The sequence below is a fragment of the Oryzias melastigma genome, linkage group LG10, assembly GCF_002922805.2.
Source record: "Oryzias melastigma strain HK-1 linkage group LG10, ASM292280v2, whole genome shotgun sequence".
Classification (NCBI taxonomy): domain Eukaryota; kingdom Metazoa; phylum Chordata; class Actinopteri; order Beloniformes; family Adrianichthyidae; genus Oryzias; species Oryzias melastigma.
Window position 1 is genome coordinate 3,534,825 of NC_050521.1, and position 19,766 is coordinate 3,554,590.

Consider the following 19,766-nt stretch of genomic DNA (forward strand, 5'->3'; position numbering starts at 1 on the left):
GCTCATATTTTAGCTGGCTCTCAGCTTCATTGATTTCAGCTTTCAGCTTCAGCTTTTTTAGCTATCAACTTCAGCATCTTCAGTTATCAGCACTAGCATCTTCTGCAGCCAAATTCAGCTTACAGCATTTACACTAGCATTATAGCAGGTAATGTTATATATCTAGTTCATAATTATGTTAAAAAGTTACGTTTGTAGAATTTTAGTTTTAGTGTGTTTTGGATTTCGGCCGCATGTGCGATTGAGTTTGACACTCCAACTGCCATAGGGTCGCAAATCAAAAGATTGCATTCTGACATGAAAAGGACAGCCCAGCCATCTTCAGGTCTCCATATCCGACTCACTGCATGTGAGAGATTTTACTTCATAACAGGATGGTTTCAGTGTAAACCCGGAGCATCCATGGAGGTCAGATCTGTCCAACCAGCTGAATGTGAAAACTGCATCATCATTTTATCTTTGTAAAGCACTTCTTCCATAATCTCCCAGCAGCTCGGTCTGTACAGTGATGTGAAGGTTTGCATCACATGCTCCATCAGTTGGCCTGCTTACAAGTAAAAAAGAGAGCAAATGTTTAGAGAATGCTCAAGTTTTTAAAGCAGCGATCCCTGTAAACTCTGAGTGTTGGTGTCTTTGGTTCTTCCTCCTCTCCCTTATCCCTGTGTAAAGTCAGAACCACAGAGAACAGTTCTTCAGAGATCTTCTCCTGTAGATTCGCTAAGTTTTGCAGAAATAAATCCTGAAATGGAAGTCTTGTTGCTTTGATTGTAATACCTGGTTTATAAAATGTGGCTTACACACACAGCCCCAGTCCCAGCATGTAAAGACGCTCTCCTCCCATCCTTCCTTAAAGGAAGAGACCCCACATCCTGTTGATGTGTGAAGTATAACACATTTGCAGAGCTCCTTCATGTCTGTGTGTGTCCAGAAGAAGGGATGGGGGTTCTCACAAACACAGAGGCCCTTCCCAAAGCCCGTCCTCTGATGTGTCCGCTGCAGATGCTCCTGTGCCGCCTCAGAACAGCTGCTCTGTCACCAGAGGAGCTTTGTCCGGCTCAGACACACAGCGCTGCTCACACTGGCTCAGTTACATGTGCAATCATGATTCTATGCTCCCACTCTTACACAACTCTGCTGCTGTTGTCATGGCAGCCGTTGGTGAGGCAGGGCGATTTTGGGTGTAATCTGAAACATGAAGTTACACTGAAAGTGTTATGAGCAGACGAGAAGGAACCACAAAATGAAGTTCCAGCTGAGGAGAGGACTTCCTCTCTGCTGCTCTAGAACAGCATCACACAGGAAACTGAAGCGTGTATTCTGTTGGCAGCAGATTTAGATGGCGGTGGAGTTTCTGTCATTACCATCATGTAAACTGCAGCAGACTGTGTTCCTGCAGCCGAAGAACCCAGCTCTGCAAGTCTTTCTTTCTGCACCTCTCCTTTGTGCTCCCATTGACGTAGGAGTGCATGGCGGATCCTACGCTCACGCTTCTATTTTTACAGGATGAGAGGGCGGGAGGAGGAGGTGGAAGAAGTGTTTGATTCTCTTGTGCGGAGTGTGTGAAAGGATGAAAACATTTACCCCCCTTCTATGTTTGCATCTCGTCCTCATGTGTGCAGGTGGACTATATGGACGAAAATGAGGAGTACTTTCAGCGACAAGCCTCACACAGACAGTCCCGCCGGCGCTTTCGGAAAATTAACCAGAAAGGAGAGAGGCAGACAATCATCGACACGGTGGATCCGTACCCCACTGGGAAGCCTCCCATAGCCCGGGGTTACCACACGGTGAGGCACAGCCCTGCTCGTATGCTGATGTGTCTGGCAGTGGCGGACCGCTGTGCGCACAGCTCCGCTCTGTCTTTGCGTTGAGCTTTATTTGTCTGAAGTGGAACTTGGTAGTCTCCAAGTGTCCTGCCTGCTGGCCCCTTCAGCCTGTTGCAGGTGGCTGTGACGGGATGCCTGTAGCTTCCTTCATCATGTTCTGTGGTTCTCCTCTTCAGATCTGCTGGTCTGCAGTGGTTGGAACACATCTGTTTGCTGCTGTCTCCTCTGAGCGTTTGTTGAACTGTTGAGTGTCTCTGATTCCTTCCAACCTTTTCATTTTCTTTTTTCATTAATATTATTTAGCATCTGGTGTTTAAAGTGTTTAGAGCAGAAGACATACCAGAGTGTTCCAGAAGTTCTGAAAGGTCTTTGTTTCAAGGGAAGACCGGAGTCTTTCTGAGTTTAAGGGTGTATTCAGACTGGACACCTTTGGTGAACCAGAGTGCGTTTCCCCCAATAATGTGGAACAAAGTTTCAGTCTGAATACTCACAAACAAATCCAGGAATCTCTATCTGACCCATCATTCGAGGTGGTCTCGGTTTCTCTGCAATCTTGACTGAACTTCGGTTCGCTCTGAGATTCCTCAGTCTGAAAACAATCCGCTCCCGGACCGAAACAACTGAACCAAAATGGCCACCGTAGCCGGTAGTCATATGATGTAAACTGAAAGAATAACGCAACGGATGAGCCGCGGACAAATGTAAAGCAACACTTGTCGTGTTAGCAAATAGGAAAAAATGGCACAACCCCTTCTGTTTTAGAACGTTGGTTCTAAGATCGCCAAAAAAACGCTTCATAAATGCTTTCCTGTGTCTGTCGACGGCACGTGCTGCCTGCTGCTGTGACGTCATCCCAAAAGATACCTGGTAGTTCCTTAACAAAATTAACTTTAAAACAATGCTATAAGTTTGCTTCCTCCCTTTCAAGTGATCTGCTTGTGATTGATTATGTAATATGTATATTTTATGTACCCGATTGCTTGAAATAAACCATTTCATTCATTCATTCATAACACCACAATGATCAGACAGCAACTCATTGAAATGTGGTTGGATGAATTCAGGCTCAATAAAACAACTTTTTAAGTGATACACGTTGCTCCTCACTGTTTTCCTGATGATCTAGATGTCATTAATACTTATTAGCGTACCTTATATCATGGTAAATGGTGTATACTTGTATAGCGCTTTCTACCTTCATTGAAGGCCCGAAACGCTTTACAGTCACAGACCCATTAACACACTGATGGTGGCTCCACTGCTGAACACTGGCGCCAACCTCCCACCAGAGGTTGTTCGGTGTTCAGTGTCTTGCCCAAGGACACTTGGAACCCATGGGCGGGCAAGGCGGGAATCAAACCCGCAATCTTCCGATTAGGAATCGACTGCTCTACCGCTGCACCACGGCCGCCCCTCATAGCCGTAGTGTCCCCAGGAACCGCCGTGCAGCATGTCTCCGCTGTAGCAGTAAAGTAAGTGTTGCACCTGGCCTTCATACAGACACTCAAAATCCATCAGCGAAATAAAAAGTTAGAAGAAGTTAAAAATCCTGGCATTCACAAACCACAGCATCTCCATCTTTCTCCTTTTGTTTTGACTCACCTGCCGGCCAATGACGGAAGAGATCTTTAGTCTTGTGGTTTTGTTTACAAAGTTTAGTCTGAAACAGAACTCTCAGAAAGACGTCAGTCTGAATACAGACAGAATGGAATCTTTAGGACTCGACCCGGAACCAAAGACCTATCCCAGTCTGAATACACCCTCTATTCAAGTGATATGAAGCAGATGTTATTGGTGACATGTTGGATGAAGCTGCTTGTTTGTAGTTGTTTCAGTGGATGTTTCTGACTCTCTGCTTTCACTGGGAGGGGGAGTCTGCCCTCACATGAAGTTTTACTCTCAGCCTCTTGCATTACACTGTGTCTCTGCATTCCTGCCATTCCTGCTGCTCTCTGGGGTGTTGGTCAGAACTTACAGCGCTCCATCCACTCAGATTTTTCAACTAGATCAACATAAAACAGTCTTAAAAAGGGAAACTGTCATCTGCCCCGCCCTGTTCCCTGGGTTCACATTCGCTGAACTTTCTCATGACCACAGAGCAAGCTTTCAGCTCTCCTCGTCTGTGGGAAGGATGGAACCATAGCGCCATGGCAACCAGCAACCCCAAATGGACCCTGCTCAAGTGCACATGGAAGTACAGTAAAGAGCAGAGTGAAGCGGGGGGTGCAGTGCTGGAGGTTTGTGGAGTTGCAGGCTCAGTTTGTCATCTGAAGCTGACGTGAAACTGACAGAGCAAGCTGCTGCTCAGTGTTAAGACGCCTCCTCTTCCCCTGAGGCGGGTTCTGGAGATTCCTGAGGACAGAGAGATCTGGATTCTGCTCAGTCAAACATTATTCTGGTCTCTCAAACTGGTCTGCAAGCTCCCTGTCATTCTGTCGTTGTTTAAGGACTTCTCTCACATTCTGATCGGAAGCCCTTTCTCACAGATAATTAATTCCTCTGGATCACAAGTGTCAAAGTCAAGGCCCGGGGGCGGATCCGGCCCTCCGGGTAATTCTATCCGGCCCTTCATATCATTTTATTTTATTATTAATGGTCCGATGTTATCTTGTGTTTATTTCTAACTTGTATAATTCTGACAAAATATATTTTTATTGAGAGTAAAATATTGAAAGTTATTTAAGGTTTAGGTTTATTTATTCTTAAATAATATTCCTGCCTTTATATTATTCATAATTATGTTAATAAGTTACAGTTTTAAAGTTCTAAATATTGGCATGTTGGTGTTTACTAAGATTTTTTAGGCTATTTAGGAGTTTAACTAATATTTCAGCTACATGCTATCTGTTTTGGCTAATTAAGGATTTTTTCAGTTTTTTAAGGATATTCTAAAGTTTGGCTGTTTTTTCTGCTAAGTTTTTTTTTTTTTTAGACAAAAAAATATGATTATTATATTAGCTTATTATTTATATTTGCTTGTATATGAAACCCTAACAAGAAGCTTCAAGCACAAACGGTTGAATCTGTTCTTCAGGCCTCAACAAGCATGATGGGAAATGTGTGTTATCATCAGCAGACAAGTCCTTGGAGTGGGTGGCGTCTTTATAGCTTGGCGGTCACAGAGTGTCCGTGTGCAGCCGGCTGAGCGTCTGCTGTCCCCGAGCGGCTCTCGAACGCTCTGGAAAGTTTCCGCTCAATAACTGAAACATAAAATCCGCGTTGACCCCTAAATGTAAGCCCCAGTGGGAGCAAGAGCCACACCCCCTCAGTTTAAAGCCGAGCTGCTGTCTGCACTGCTATCTTAATTCAGTTCAGGGTTCAAACGTGATTGGAGGAATGTCACTGAACAGTTACTCCATGTAGTCTAAAGGCTTTACTGTGGATGATTATTGGAAGGACTATAAATAGAACAAATATTAAAACCATCAGCTGAGGAAGTTTACTTTTTTATTTCATGGTAGTGTGTCTGGAACAGTACAACCATTGCTAATCTTCATGGTGGTTACAGCCTGTTCAGTTGGCCACTTCATTTTATACACATATGTTGTCTGCATGACAATAAAAGTAAATATTATATATATATATATGTATATATATATATATATATATATATATATATATATATATATATATATTATTTTTATTAATATAATAAAACCTAATAAATTACCAGTCAAAAATGGAATTGAAATGATTTATTTCAAGCAATCAATCAAGAAGGCATGTGAAGTGCAATGAACGATTTACATCAGACATGAGATAACTTGGCATCAAATGATCAATTTATTGAAGGAGAGTGATATTGGAGTGATATTAACTCCATATTAGCCTAAAAATCCTTAATAAATGCCAAAATAGTCCAGCCCTAGTTTCCATAGAGGACCGTGCATAAGATTCAACTCCAACCCGCTCTGTGCTCTGAGCTGTGAGCTGACATTTTAACACCTTATTCAGAAGAAACACACTCTCACACTCACACATGCACAGAGCGTGCTTGATCTTTACATACTTCCTCTTATAGAGGCTCATAATCTCCAATTTTCAGCTGCTCAACATTTCACACTTTATCTCACAGGATCCATCTTTTCCTCTGATGTCAACAGTTATTTGAACACACACTCACATTGACTATATTATACACACACACACACACACACACACAAATGCACACACAGATACACCCTTTTACGGTTAAGATACATGTACTAACAGACACACATGTAAACACACAGACTATTGTGCAGCTGCTGCTCTTCCTCGCTGGTGAGGATCCGTTTGCAGCCGATGTTACCTCAGCAAACCTTTGGACCATCAGGTTTTCCTCCTGATCCCAGAACAGTCCTCCGTCCTCATGCAGCAGGACATTCAGGTCTCCAAGCAGGTGTTGTCTCATTACAGGAGCAGCAGGGGATGTTAAAGGTCCTGTGACAGCAGCTTGTGAGCGTCAGCTCTGCTGCGTTTGGTCTGGAGGTCATTTACTGAAGCCAGGACTGACTTTCTCACATTTCTGTGAAATGTATTTAGAAATAAAGCTGTGAAAGATCCCTGCTTCCTCTCTGTCAGAGTGGACATGAAGCTGGAAGCTCGGCTCATGCTGCTCTCACATCTGTAAGGATAAAACACCAAAGCTGTAGTCAGCTGGACTCATGGTTCCCTCTGAAACTTGTGGCCGTGCCTTCGGTGAACTACAGGCACGTCGAGTAGAAAATGTGCATTTATGGAGCGGTGAAGGGAATCCTCACTTGAACATGACTGTTCTGGGAAAGATAAATCTCCATCTCCTCTGCTTCTTTTCATGGCTGACTCCACACCTCCCCTCCAGGAATGCAGTAAAGCTCAGGTACTGTTCTCTGTTGTGTTTAGTGTCTGTGTGAGCATCTGTCCCTCTCCTGCCTCTTAGCCACCTGTGATTGGTATTTTTATCCTCTATTCCCCATTCCTCATATCTGTAGCTACTAGCAGACTCCTATAATAAACACCTTCCATTTGTGGATGTGCGTGCTGATAAGGATGGGAAGCCAGCACAGAAATCTTACTTCTGAACTTCCATTCACTTTGATTCGATAAATGAGTGTTTGGCTGAGAGCAGAGCTCATCAGGTCTGCAGAGATGACGGAGGAGTGATGAGCCTCAGCCTGGGTTTGCTTTAAGGCTTGTAAACTGAGATAACTGGAACAATCCAGTCGGATGAGTTGCACTTTCTCTTTCTGCTGATGTATCTGATAGTGGTTGTGGCTGTCCTGAGGCTCTTGGGCTGTCATCATTTAGGCTGTGTGGCTCTGGAGGATTCCTGCCTAATTTTGAAGGTTCTGTCCCATAAAGTTGCTATAGAAAGCCTGTCTGACGCTGGTGCAGCATGAAGTGGAGCTCTAAAGCATGTTTCAGAGTCAAGGCCCCGGGGGCCGGATCCGGCCCTCCGGGTAATTCTATCCGGCCCTCCAGGTCATTTTTTTTTTATTGTTATTAATGGCCCGATGCTATCTTGTGCTCATTTCTTGCATAATTTGACAAAATATATTTTTATGAAGAGTAAAATATTGAAAATTATTTAAGATTTAAGTTAATTTATTCTAGAATACTATTCCTGCATTTTTATTATTTATAATTATGTTAAAAAGTTACAGTTTTAAAGTTTTAAAAGTTGGCATTATGCTAGCTTTTTGGACTATTTGGGCATTTACCACATGCTAGCTGTTTTGGCTAATTTAGGCTTTTTTTTAGGCTATTATGAGGTTTACCTATTTTTTCAGCTACATGCTAGCTGTTTTGCCTAACCTAATGTTTTTTTGGCTAATTTGGCATTTAGATAACATTTTAGCTGTCTTATCAGCTTCAGCATTTTTTATTTTAAATTTCTGCATCTTCAACTATCAGCTCTAGCTTCTTCAGTGGCCAAATTTAGCTTACATCATTCACACCAACATTATCACAGGTAATGCTATATATCTACTTCATAATTTTGTTAAAAAGTTTTGGTTTTAAAGTTTTAAAAATGTAATTTTAGTGTTCAATAAATGTTTATCCTGTTCGGCCTGCAACCTAAAGTGTGTTTTGGATTTTGGACCCTTGTGGGATTGAGTTTGACACTCCCGGTCTAAAGGATATCGTAGAGGTTTTACGTGGAGATCTGGAACAAGTGTGTCAGTGTTTCATCATGGAGCTGCCAAACATCTGAGCTAAAATGGATTATGAGTTACAGGAAAGCTTGAGCGGACGCAGAGCTCTGATGTTCAGAGTTCAACTTCAGCTGCACCTCTGAAGCTGAAGCTTTTATATTTTCTACACCTTCCTTTGTTTTTGTGGTATCCCCGTTCTTCCGTCTGTTAAGAGTTACCAACACAAGTTTTTCATTCTTTATCTAGTAAGCAGGAAAAAGCAGTCACAGTCACTAAACTTGCTCACTAAATCAATTTCATTCATGGAACTGGTGATAAGAGTTTTGGATGATCCAGTCTGGATAATCAGTATTGTTTCTCTTGTATTTCAAACAGGTGATGGATTTTTCACAGTCTTTTGTTTATTGTGGTGTTTGTGTGGGAACGTTCATTTTCATTTGCAGCTGCGGTTTAAAGTTTCCTTTGTTTGCTTGCATCAAACCCCCACGCCTCTGAGCAGCAAACACAGCCTCAGCGGCTGCAGATATTAATAGGCAGGAATCAAAGACGCTGCTTTGAGGGAAATGGAGCAGATATTTTTGGAGAGTTCATGCTCAGCCAGGGTGTAGAAGCATCTCCTGTGTGTGCTTCTTCATGTCTGTTTGGATCTTCACACACTTTTGTTATTTTTAGATGCACTCCTACTATGATGAGGTTCAAAGCACATTCCATCGTTGTGGTGATTTCATAGTTTTTGGCTCCCGTCATCCATGTCCATCCCGCAGCATTGGCTTAAAAGTTGACTCGGACTCTTGGTTGGAAATGTTTGTATTTTTGAAGTCCACATTGAAAAGTTTCATCATAAGTTTTATGCTTTTGGATCACGTGTACCTTCTAGTACCTCATGAGGTTAAAGATTCTCTCTTAGAAAAACATGAAGCATTTCACTTCCTGTCTCTGTTATTGTTGTGTTAAAGACGAGTCTGCCTAGTTAGTGTGTAACCTGATCTGGAAACCTTAAGTTACTGATGAACTTACCAACTACCTCATCACGGCGCTCGTTCCTCCATCACCTCTCTGATTTATGCTTGTCGCAGCAGCTGCACAGATGTTTCTCCCTCCAGAACTAACAAATGTAATCTTTTAGGCGAGCCTGCTGGCTGTGTTTCTATCAAATTATTTTCAGAGCAGTGTGGAGGTGACAACAGTTTGAAAAATGAAGTAATCCCTTGGGTTGCAGCAGCTCTGGAACGGAGTCTCTTTATTAGATTTTCTTTCTGCTTCTTGCAGAGACACTTAGAGCCATCATTATGGAGCCACATCATTGATGGATGCTCTCCGTGCACATGGCCTCTTGCTGGTTTACAAACAAGACTGAATACAAATCAATAAATCAAAGTATGATTCACGGAGAGGCTGCACTTTCTTTGTGACAGCAGTTCTTCGCGTCCATGATTCCACCTAAGAGGGTTAAGAAGTTAGTGTTTCCTTCTCACAGATGTTTGCTGACTATTGTTTGCTGTTCAAGAAAACCATGTTAGATTTGTATAACATTACTGTTGCTGCATCTGTGTGCATGCTAAGCATCTTTAGTGAATCTGATGCGAGCTTCCCTCCCTCATGCTGGAGGATTCTTTAACCTCACATGCTGTTTTTTCGCTTTTGATAATCCTGTCTCTCAGCAAAACCACAACCTTGTTCAGTTTTAGAAAAGTATTTTTCTCAGGATTCCTAAGTGTGTGTTTGTGTATGTATGTGTGTGTATGTGTGTCATGGTACTGTCAGTGTGAGGATGCTTTTGGCTCCGGTGTTGTGAAGGGCTAGGTTCATAAAATTAATTTGAATTGATTTAAGTGTAACAGATTTATAATCGATTCATAAAAATGTAAATCGATTTAGCACATAAAGCTAAAGTCTTTTAGTTTGATGCTAACATTTAACAGAACTCCCTAAAGGACGCCTTATGCTAACGCTAGGTCAACCTAAACATACATTTCTGACTAAATGAACATCTTTATAAACTCACAGACATGAATTTTCCAAACTCCTTTTAGGGATATATTTTTTAAAGTAACCATTTGTGGTCTGAAACATAATTTTTTCCTCATACTTTCTTTTTCTTCTGGAATAAGGTGTAATGCTACAGCATGATCGCCACCTAGTGTCCAAACTGAAACGTCCTCCAGGAGAAGCAGAACAATGTTTACATGTTAATGATCTGAACATTTTAGTTAGAACTTCTCCTTTAGAGAATCTATGTAACACTGGATGATATTAACAATCTCAGTATTTCACTGATACATTTACAGTATGTGAACTAGATCAGATTAATATAAATATATTCAAAACATACAGTAGATTATTAATGTATTTCTAAACAAATGTGTCTAAATGTGTAAACTCAAAATTTAATTTAGATGAAGAGTTAAAAAAATCTGAATCGAATTGATCCGGGCTTTTGTGAACAAATCAAATTGTTTCTGGAAATTATAATCGATACCCCGCCCCAGTGTTGTGTATCAGAAAGACCCAACAGCTTCAACAGGCACTGATCAAAACCATTTTTACCATTGCAATCCTTCAATATCAGTCTTTACTTTCACAATTAGTTAGTGATTTGTCTGGAGACGCTGAATAATTTAAAACAGGGTTCGTGTGTGTGAGCAGCTTTGATATTCCCCATGTGTGACCTTGTTGCCACGGTGATGTAATGATGCCCCGCTCCTTCTCCCCCGAGGTGATTGCTGGAGACATTAATGACTTGGAGGCTCAGCAGAACACCTGAGCTTTTTGTTGTTTTGATGCATTACATCATGGCTTTTGGGGGGGCAGGAGAGGTGATGTCATAGCGGGTCTCCCTCCCCCTCGCCCCTCAGTGCTTTGACTGGAGCCTCTCCAACACTGTCTGTGCTGCTGCTTTCCAAGCAGAGTCGTTCCACACTCCGCTTTGCAGGCGTGCTCTGGTGGTTGTGGGATGATTGTTAGATCTGAGGATCGGTGAAGGCCTGCCTGGATGACTGATGCACAGTTTGCTCATGAATATGAAACTGTGAATAATCTCATTAATAACAATCTGCAGCTGCATTAGTCAAAGACTCTTTTTGATTCCAGGTTTTTAGACACGTGTGTGATCTCCCAGATTTCCACAATCTGAAGCAAGATCAAGATTACTTCAGTTGACATGTAAAAAAAAATGAATGGACTTGATCGATTAATCAACTTATATTCCAAGGTTGATCTGTCTGAGGCAAGCTGGTACTCGAATCAACCAAAACCATTACAAATATTTTCAAAATGAAATAAATTGATTACAATCAATGTTGGAATATACTATTTGGATTGAGACATGCTAGATTTATTTTATTTTAACGTAAAAACGACCATAGCAAACGACACAAAAACTGATCAACCATCATTCCATTCCAATCTGTGGAAATACATTAAGTCATGTGACCATACAGAGTGGTAGAATGTTCTAATAATAATTATTCTGATGTGGAAGAACAACAGTTAGCTGAACATTATCAAACTCAAATCTGAATGGATGTGACATTCACTCTTGTTTTCTTGTTTGTACAGATATTTAATTATCTTAAAGAAATACCTGGAATCTGGAGAACTTCAGCTGCTCTGTTCAGTAGCAGCTATTTATCTCTGAGTCTCACTGCTGGAAGTTTGAGATCAAGATGTCCTGATCCATTTTAGGTCAGCGAATCAGTTCAAATCCAATTGTTCCAAATCAACTAGGAAACAAATGGGCAACAACAAATTATATGAATCAAATTGTCGTTTAAATGAATAGTTACACTATTCAATTAAACGCTTTGAAAAAGCATATCTAAAGTATTGTTGGCATGCTTCATTTTCTGTTGGGCTGTAGAAGTCTCATGGATGAACCAGCTCTTTAGTCAGCGGACTGACTGAAAACATGGAGTTTCACTGAAGCTGACTGATGACAATAAGAACCAAGTGTCAGCTGGAGTTTGACGTCCTACTCCGTCAGATGATGGAGGTGTGGTTGATGACTGCGAGCTCGTTTTGTGTCAGTGAAAGGTGTGGTTGTGTTTGGTTTCTCCTCACATGGCCTTCGACGGTTCTGCATCCACAGACCGTCGTGTGTGAGCTCCCCTCTTTCATGGACAAAGAAGCATGTGTGTTTTTAGCAGCTCAGCCTCTTGTGCTGCAGCTGGATGATGCTGAAGCCGCTCCGTTTGCTTCCTCCTCCCTCCTCCTTTTCGCACGTCTCACCACCTCCGTTGCCACAGCAACTGAGGGCCCCTGAGGGTGTGTGGGGGGGCTACTGGCTGGCTTTTGCCAGTTGCCATGGCTATTCCAGCTGAGTGACAGCGTGACATCACTGCTGTCTCTGCAGACCCCATCCTCTTCCTCTCTAATCCCGTTCTCTCTCAAGAGGAAGTGCTACAACTTCCCCGCCCAGGAAACGTTTCCTATCCTCCGTTGCCATGCCAACCGGTTCCAGCCACAGTCTCCTGCTAAAACGAGACTGATAATGGTATTGCTCACACCCCAGCATGTCCCCCCACCTCTCATCTGCTCGTTCCAGGCTTCAGGTTGTCTCGCTTTTCAATCTCAGAGCCTGGCTTTGGTTTTTCCCTCATCCCTCCTTCAGCTTTCATCAGGGGGGGTGTCGGTACCCACCACCCACCCCCTCCCACACACGCGTGCACGCACACGCGCACGGCTGTGCTCGCTACAAACAAACTGCTGGCTTTAAGGGCTCTGAAGCTGCGCGCGCCTCGCTCTTCAAATAATGTAATGGTGCAAAAAAGGCGTTTACGCGCGTGCATGTAGCAGAGATTTTACACTGCCCCCGGAGGGAGGGAGAAAGAGAGGTGGAGAGGGTAGGCGGGGGGATCAAACGTGAGGGAAAGTGTTGTCAGCCATTTTTCTCATCTTTTTCCGCTTCTCGGCGCGCCGCCGCTCTCCTCTCCGCCCGGAGATGTGATCGTCAAGCGCGCGCAGCCCGAACACGCGCTCGGCTAAAGGACACTTCGGCGCTCTGCCTCTCATTTCTGAGCGCTTCTGCGCGGCTGAAAGGAACCTTGTTGTGGTGAGGCTAATCAGGCCGGGAACGGCGGATCCTCCCCACAGCCGCGGCGCAGCGCAGAGCTCCAGCCCGGGGGGGTTATGCTGTGGCACACAGCGGATCCGGGATGTTAGATGTTCACCAGGAGAACATTTTTTCATTATGAAACCATTAGCAGCGTCAGACAGCAATGGAGTCCCGAGCCAGCAAGAAAAAGCCCCGGTAAGTACCCTATCGACGCGCGTCGCTTTTCCTCCTCGTTTATGACCCCCCAGACCTGATTACAGCCCCATAATGCACGCGCATCAGATTTCCATCGAGCTGAATGAAGGCAGGGCGGGGAGAGGAGCGGGCAGTCGGTTTGTGGACGAGACGCGGCCGCCATGTGCTCGCTGTCACCGAAGCGCGCACACGCACCCATATGCAAAGCTCCTTGCGCACGGAGCGGCAGCAGCGGGAGGCCCGGAGCGCGTTTGGGTGACAGCGGTGAGCGGAGGACCCTGAAAGCCGCCAGCAGAACGAGGCGCACCGGCTGCTGCTGTGATTCACCGTCAGACGGTTTGGGTTTCGGTGATGTCATGTTTGAAGACATGGTTCTCCCAGAAATTCATATTTATGCTCTCAATAACACCTCCTTTCAAATAAAATATATCATTTGAAGCCAGAAATGGACCAAATCCAGCACATTTCCGCCGGTGAAGCCTGTCTGCTGGAGTCGCTGTCCATGGTGCTGGAAGCAGCTCGCGGCTCCTGCAGATGCTGGGAGGCCTGAGATGATCTGCACTTGAACAGAGAAATGGATTGATTAGATGTCAGCGCTGCTGGCATCATTCAGACACTGAGCCCACACACCGAGACAGAGCCGGCTATTTATCACTCTGGTGGATGCTTCCCGGCTCTGAAAGAAAAACGAGTGAATCCCTCTATCTTCATAGAACAGCCATAGTTGTCTGATTGTTGAAGAGGTGTGTCAAGCTCCTTCTCCTCTCATGGTGCTGCCTCTCCTCAGGCCGACCAGCGGGATTCAAAGACCTCTTCACATGAAGTCATCCTCATTTTCTCCCCTTTGTGTCCCCACCTCTTCATTTCCATTTGTTTTCTTACCCTCTTTGAACACAAATGTCAGCTTGAGTAAATATTCATTTATCCCAGCAGGAAACCCACCGTGAGTCAAGTCAGGAACAGCAGCCGGATCTTATTACAGTAGTGGCATCACTGTAGCCGCCTCATCACCTCTGGCAGCGCTAAGCTCAGTTACACTATTCCCTTTGAGGCTGCATCAGGAGACCTGCTGCTCCTTCACACTTCACACCCTTTGCTTTGATGATTTATCAGTATTTTATTTTAGTCATTATTGTTAGAAACCTGGAGACACATTAGTCAAATGTCACTTCCTGAGTGATTGCTGTGGTCTAACTTCACCAATCATTCATGTTTTGCTTCCCTATTATCACACGGTTTAAATATGAAACCAAGTATTGTGTCTCTATCCAAAAATGTAGAATCACAGTCTGAGCCTGTCTGCATATCTGAAGTTGCTTTCCAGAGCACACATCAGACTTGATTAGTTGAACTCGCAGCCAAGGGGGTTTTAATCTCTTGAGCTGTGAGGTTTTTGGGAAAGTGAGAAGCTGCTGCTGAGGTCCTGCCATGCATTCTCTTCACTGAACTGTCCAGATTTAGAGCTTTTCTGTTGCGTATCCAAAAGAGGAAGTTAAAGTCTCACTGTTATTGGCTGCTAGAGCAGGGGCCTTCTGAAACAGCTGCAACAAGTCAGCATGAATACCCTCAGTTCAGACCAACAAATGCAGTTTGTTTCTGACTTCTTACTGGAAAACCCTCTGTGTGTTTTACTTGCCATTCTCCAGCGAGATACACTGGCTCCCCTCAGAGGAGGCCATACTGTGGAACTGCACAGATTAACCCCAACATATACAGGCAGTAAAGAGATTGAGAGACAGCCAGGGCTTCCACCCTGAAATCTAGGTCATTAGGTCTACTGTGTAATTTAAGGAAAGCCACATCTGCTCACATGTAAGCAGAACTGTGTTGTGGAGCGAACGTTGGAGTAATCCTCCCACGACAGCCGAGCGCGCGGCTTTTCAGCTCACAGTTAGCTGGTTTGTCTTTGAGAGAACACTGAGTTGGAGAGCAGGAAGACGCATCGAGGTAGGAGCTCAATCGCACATTCGTGCACTGCTTTGTTTTTATCTCCGCGAGTAGCAGCAGCATTGCAGGAATTGAGCCATTCGAGTTGAGTTAGGATCACCGTCAGTCTGTCCTTGTTCTGGTACCGGTACAGCTTGGTGAGTTTGAGCTGGAAGCTGCCAGATTGACCCAGACTCTTGCATTCCATCAGGCCACAGAGGTCAGCGGACCACCGCATGCTGATGCACTGAATGGAGCCCGGCTTATTGACCAACAGACGGATGACCTAAATGAGCTCAGAGAAAGGATTAAGTGTTTATTATCCGCTCTCTTTATCCCTCTTTCCTGCCCATTCCGAATGCCCCTCCCCTTTTCTGGGAGGAGGGGCTCATTTGCAGAGCTTCTATTGGTAAGGGGATTTCTGATGGGTGTCACTGTTACTGTAATGATCACTATTGACAGAGAATCAGTTTCAGACTCTGCTTTCATTCTGACAGATTCCAAAAGGTGATCTTAAGGTTTGGCTCTATTCCTGGACTGTCAGGAATCATCCCAAAATCTAAAGGCATGTGGACTGTGACCGGCTGGGCCCTGCACTCCAGCGCTTTGGTGCAGCCAGACAGATAATTAAACACCATAGCAATCTTTGACCCAGAGTAATCTCATCACACCTCAGCCTCCTCTCACCCCATCAAAACTGCACTCTGTGAAGCCATCCATCCAATTTTCTCATAAGTCTGCATTACTCAAGTCTCCAATGTTCTTCGCTGACTTTTCTGACAGCAACTTCCGTCTGAGCCTCTTTGATTGAGGAACCTTGCAGATGAGTACTTGAAAGGCACATTTTCCTCAAGTGCATTTGAGAGCAAACCTTATTTAGGTGCAAATGAATCTTCTTGAATCTCTGCTCAAACTATTCCATTTCTAAACCAGAGCTCTGAGCAGCAGTGCAGGAGATGACTCTCAGGCCTTTTCTCTCAAAGTCATCATCCTGCTTTGTTTTCCCAACTGTTAACTAAAACTCTAAATCTGTCTTTAAATAGAAGTAGTGCTGCTACAAACGATTACAAGTTGACTAATCACTGATTATTTTTTTCCGATTAGACGACTACTGGGGTCATGCACCAAGTGGATGTGAAACACACATCTTAACCTCCATTAGCTTTAAACTAACTAAAAACTACATATATTCAGACTAGCATTACCTGCAACAATGCTAGTGTGAATGCTGTAAGCTGAATTTGGCACCTGAAGATGCTGAAAATGATAGCTGAAAACGCTGAAGCTGATAGCCAGCTAAAATTAGTTAAATGCCAAATTAGCCTAAAGAATAAAAAAAAGTCTAGCCAAAACAGCTAGCTGATATATTAGCTAAACTCCAAATTAGTCTTAAAAAACCTTAATAAATGGCTAAATAGTCCCAAAATCTAGCAGAATGCCATTAAAACTTTCAACTTTACTACATACACTCTGACTCCATATAATATAAAGTAACAACTAATCGACTATTAAATTAGTCATTGACTATTTTAACAGTCTAATCGTGGCAGCTCTAAATAGAATATGTGTGCATGCAGGCTTCATCTGATGTTTGACTGGATTTCCTGCTTTGAGACAGCCAGAACTGCCTTGACTCTCAGTTTCTAAGTGTTTGGAGCGAATGCTCCCCCAGCTGAACTTCATACATGTTGGTAAATAAAACATTTACCTCTGTAAACAACATGAACCAGTTCAGTTGAATTCCTAATTACTCCCTGCTGCTACTGAGTCAAATGATTGGATTTCATTTGAATATGTGTACAGTATAAAATAACTGAAAGGAAATTCTTGTCTTTATAAAAGACTGTAAAACATTTATAGTATAAATGTTGATGAGGGAGTTAACAGATGAATAATATTTTCCTTTCAGCAGAAGGACAGCAGTTTTCCCAGCTGTCAGGAAGTGAGTCTGTGACATTTGTTAATGAAGGATCAGTCAGCGATGTTTTGTGGTGCAGACCTCACAGAAGCGGTGCTGCAGAAACTGGTGCAGCGTTCTCCCTCTGATCAGGCTCCAAGCTGCCACACTTCTATCAGCGCTCCATCTTTTCTTTTACTAGAACTCCAGCTCGCCGTTTCTGATCTGTTTTACATTTCTTCACAGAGAAGTGGGTCAGCTGGTTTATAAAAATGCAAATTACAGCTAGTAAGTTGTGCAGTTTAAATGATTCAGAGGGGCTTCCTCCCCGTACCGCCTGATGTTTGTTTTGTTCCTTCAAGTGATGTTCATTATGGAAGGGAAGCCCTCCATTCTCTTGAACGCTTCGTTACTAAGTTAAGAGTGAACTGATTTCACTGTAACATAATTACAAAAAGTAAACGCAACTAAACTGGGACATTTTTTTATTTTCAGTCACATTTGAGGAAGTTGCTCTTTAAAGTCCCACTCCAATCATTTATTGATCTATTTTAAAATCTGTTTCAGTTTTCAACTAAAATCAAAAAGCCTCTGTTGTTTTCTAGGACATAGTTTCTGCAGAGCAGCAGGAGTTCATCAGAAATTCTCCTCTGAGTTTGAACCGGCACTTTCAGCATGGCTTAACCCCGCCTTCATTTCCCACCATTCCTTCATTTTCTCCAACTAGCTTACACCCCCCTCATATCCCTGACCTAACATATCAGAGCTGTCCAGCCGTACAGTTTAGATCCAGATTCCAGCTCAGATGAGGAGTGGATGCATCAGAATGAAGTGGAGCAAGGAGACTTTGACCCGCCTACTTTACTTTCTACTAGCACTGCCACTAATCGACGACTAATTGACTATTAAAATAGTCAATGACTAATTTAATAGTCGATTAGTTGTTACTTTATATCATATGGAGTCAGATTGTAGTAAAGTTGAAAGTTATAATGGCATTCTGCTAGCATTATGAACTATTTTGACATTTATTAAGGTCTTTTAGGCTAATTTGGCATTCAACTAATATTTTAGCTGGCTATCAGCTTCATTGTTTTCAGCTATCAGTGCTAGCATCTTCAATCTTAAAACACCATTTTCAACAGAATGGGTCTTTAAAGTCTGGTAAAAAGTCCACATGTTTGTAGCATTCACATGCACTACAATCATTTTGTGTTTATCAGAAATGCTGTTTAAAACCTTGTGCAGGTGAAAGGGCAGGTGTGCGAGCATGGCTGCTGCTGGGCTGACTGAAACTGACCCTTTGTGCGTATGTCGTGTGTGTGTGTACGTGCAGCTTCCTGCAGACTTCAGCAGACTTCACCTGGCCGACGGCTTACACCCACAGGTGACCCACGTCTCCTCCAGCCACTCAGGATGTAGTATCACCAGCGACTCTGGAAGCAGCAGCCTGTCAGACATTTACCAGGTAAGGCCTCCACTTGCAGCTGCTGGCCCCAGCCTCTGCTCCCCCGCCTTTAACATGTCCACCCATAGGTAGCTACCCTCAAGAGTGTTCTCTTGAGAAGGTCCAGACGGATCTAGAGGAGCCTGTTGGTCAGACAGTGGGAGTGTTTAAGAGGATGTAAATGAAAGAGCTGGCCTGTGGTAGAATTGTGTGATTCTGCTCTGATCTCATTGGGAAGAACACAGCTTGAAGGTTTTTCTGCCAATGAGGCTGCAGGAGCTCAGCTGGGGCTGAGCTGACCCCCACCTGCAGCTGCTGCAGCCTCCACCCTGGCTCCACCTGTAAAGGAAAAAGTCATTTCAACACTTGTCAGCTCAAGAAAATAAAACACCCAGAAAGGTCTTTCTACGGTGGACATGCCTCAACATCTGCTACTACATCCTCTTAACACCGCTCCTCGGGCCTGTGGGATCCTCCTGCTGTGTGTGCTGAGTTCAGGCTCTGCTCAGTTTCTAGACACGCGTGTGCTGGAGAGCGTGTGGTGTTGGTTGTATGGATGTTGTCGCTGGCTGGAACATGCTGTTGGTGCCTCTCTCTGCGTTTCTCTGCTTTCTCCTCCTGTTGACCTCCTCTGTGGTTCCTCCTCTGTCAGTGTTGCTTTCATCTTCCTTCCATGAGCCTCTGCTTTTTGTGATTCACTAAACTTGTTGACAGTGTCTAATAAAATAACATTTTCAACCTTTAAACTCTGTTCAGATTCTGATGGTTTATGGATACAAACTAAAACAAATCATCTTTATTTCAGTTTATTGTTTGTTTTAGTTCAGTTTTTCTTTGATTTCTTGTGGAATCTTTTTATTTTATGCTTTCTTGCTATATTTCAATGATTTGATCTGGTCCGTTTACCTTCCTCCCTGATGAAGTCTTTCAGTCTCAAACTCCTGTTTTAATCTTTACTGTGTTTACTTCTTTGCCTTTCTGATTCATCACTGAAGAGGAGCTCTTCAGTTCTTCCAGCATGAAATCACAAAATGCTGAGACTGCACAAAGAATGAGGACTTCTGTCCTTTTGGTGCAGAAATGCAGTCTGCTTTGGTTTCCACAGTTTCAGGGAAAAGCTGCACGGCGTTCTCACGTCACGGCCAAGATGGCGCTCTGTTTGCATCTGAATAAATCATGAAATCTGTCCTTTGAAAGCATCCAAGAATAGCGCTCATGAATTATTAACAGCAGCCAGCTTGCCCACTGACTCCTGATGCTAGCTGCAGGTTTATGGATTTTTTTGCACATGCATAACATGAGCACA

At 43.5% G+C, this 19,766-nt stretch overlaps 1 protein-coding gene across 9 annotated transcripts in view; it reads left to right on the top strand.

Moving 5' to 3' along the window:
* rapgef2 (Rap guanine nucleotide exchange factor (GEF) 2) overlaps positions 1-19,766 on the top strand; it is a gene marked incomplete at its 3' end in the record, with an annotated part of 95,125 nt that overhangs the window by 54,967 nt on the left and 20,392 nt on the right. For 4 of the 9 annotated variants that reach the window (XM_024262567.2, XM_024262570.2, XM_024262568.2 and 1 more), the window contains 3 exon segments: positions 1,620-1,787; positions 6,649-6,666; positions 18,350-18,481. In XM_024262567.2, coding sequence (XP_024118335.1) covers positions 1,620-1,787; positions 6,649-6,666; positions 18,350-18,481 — 318 coding nt within the window. 9 annotated transcript variants of the gene reach the window in all.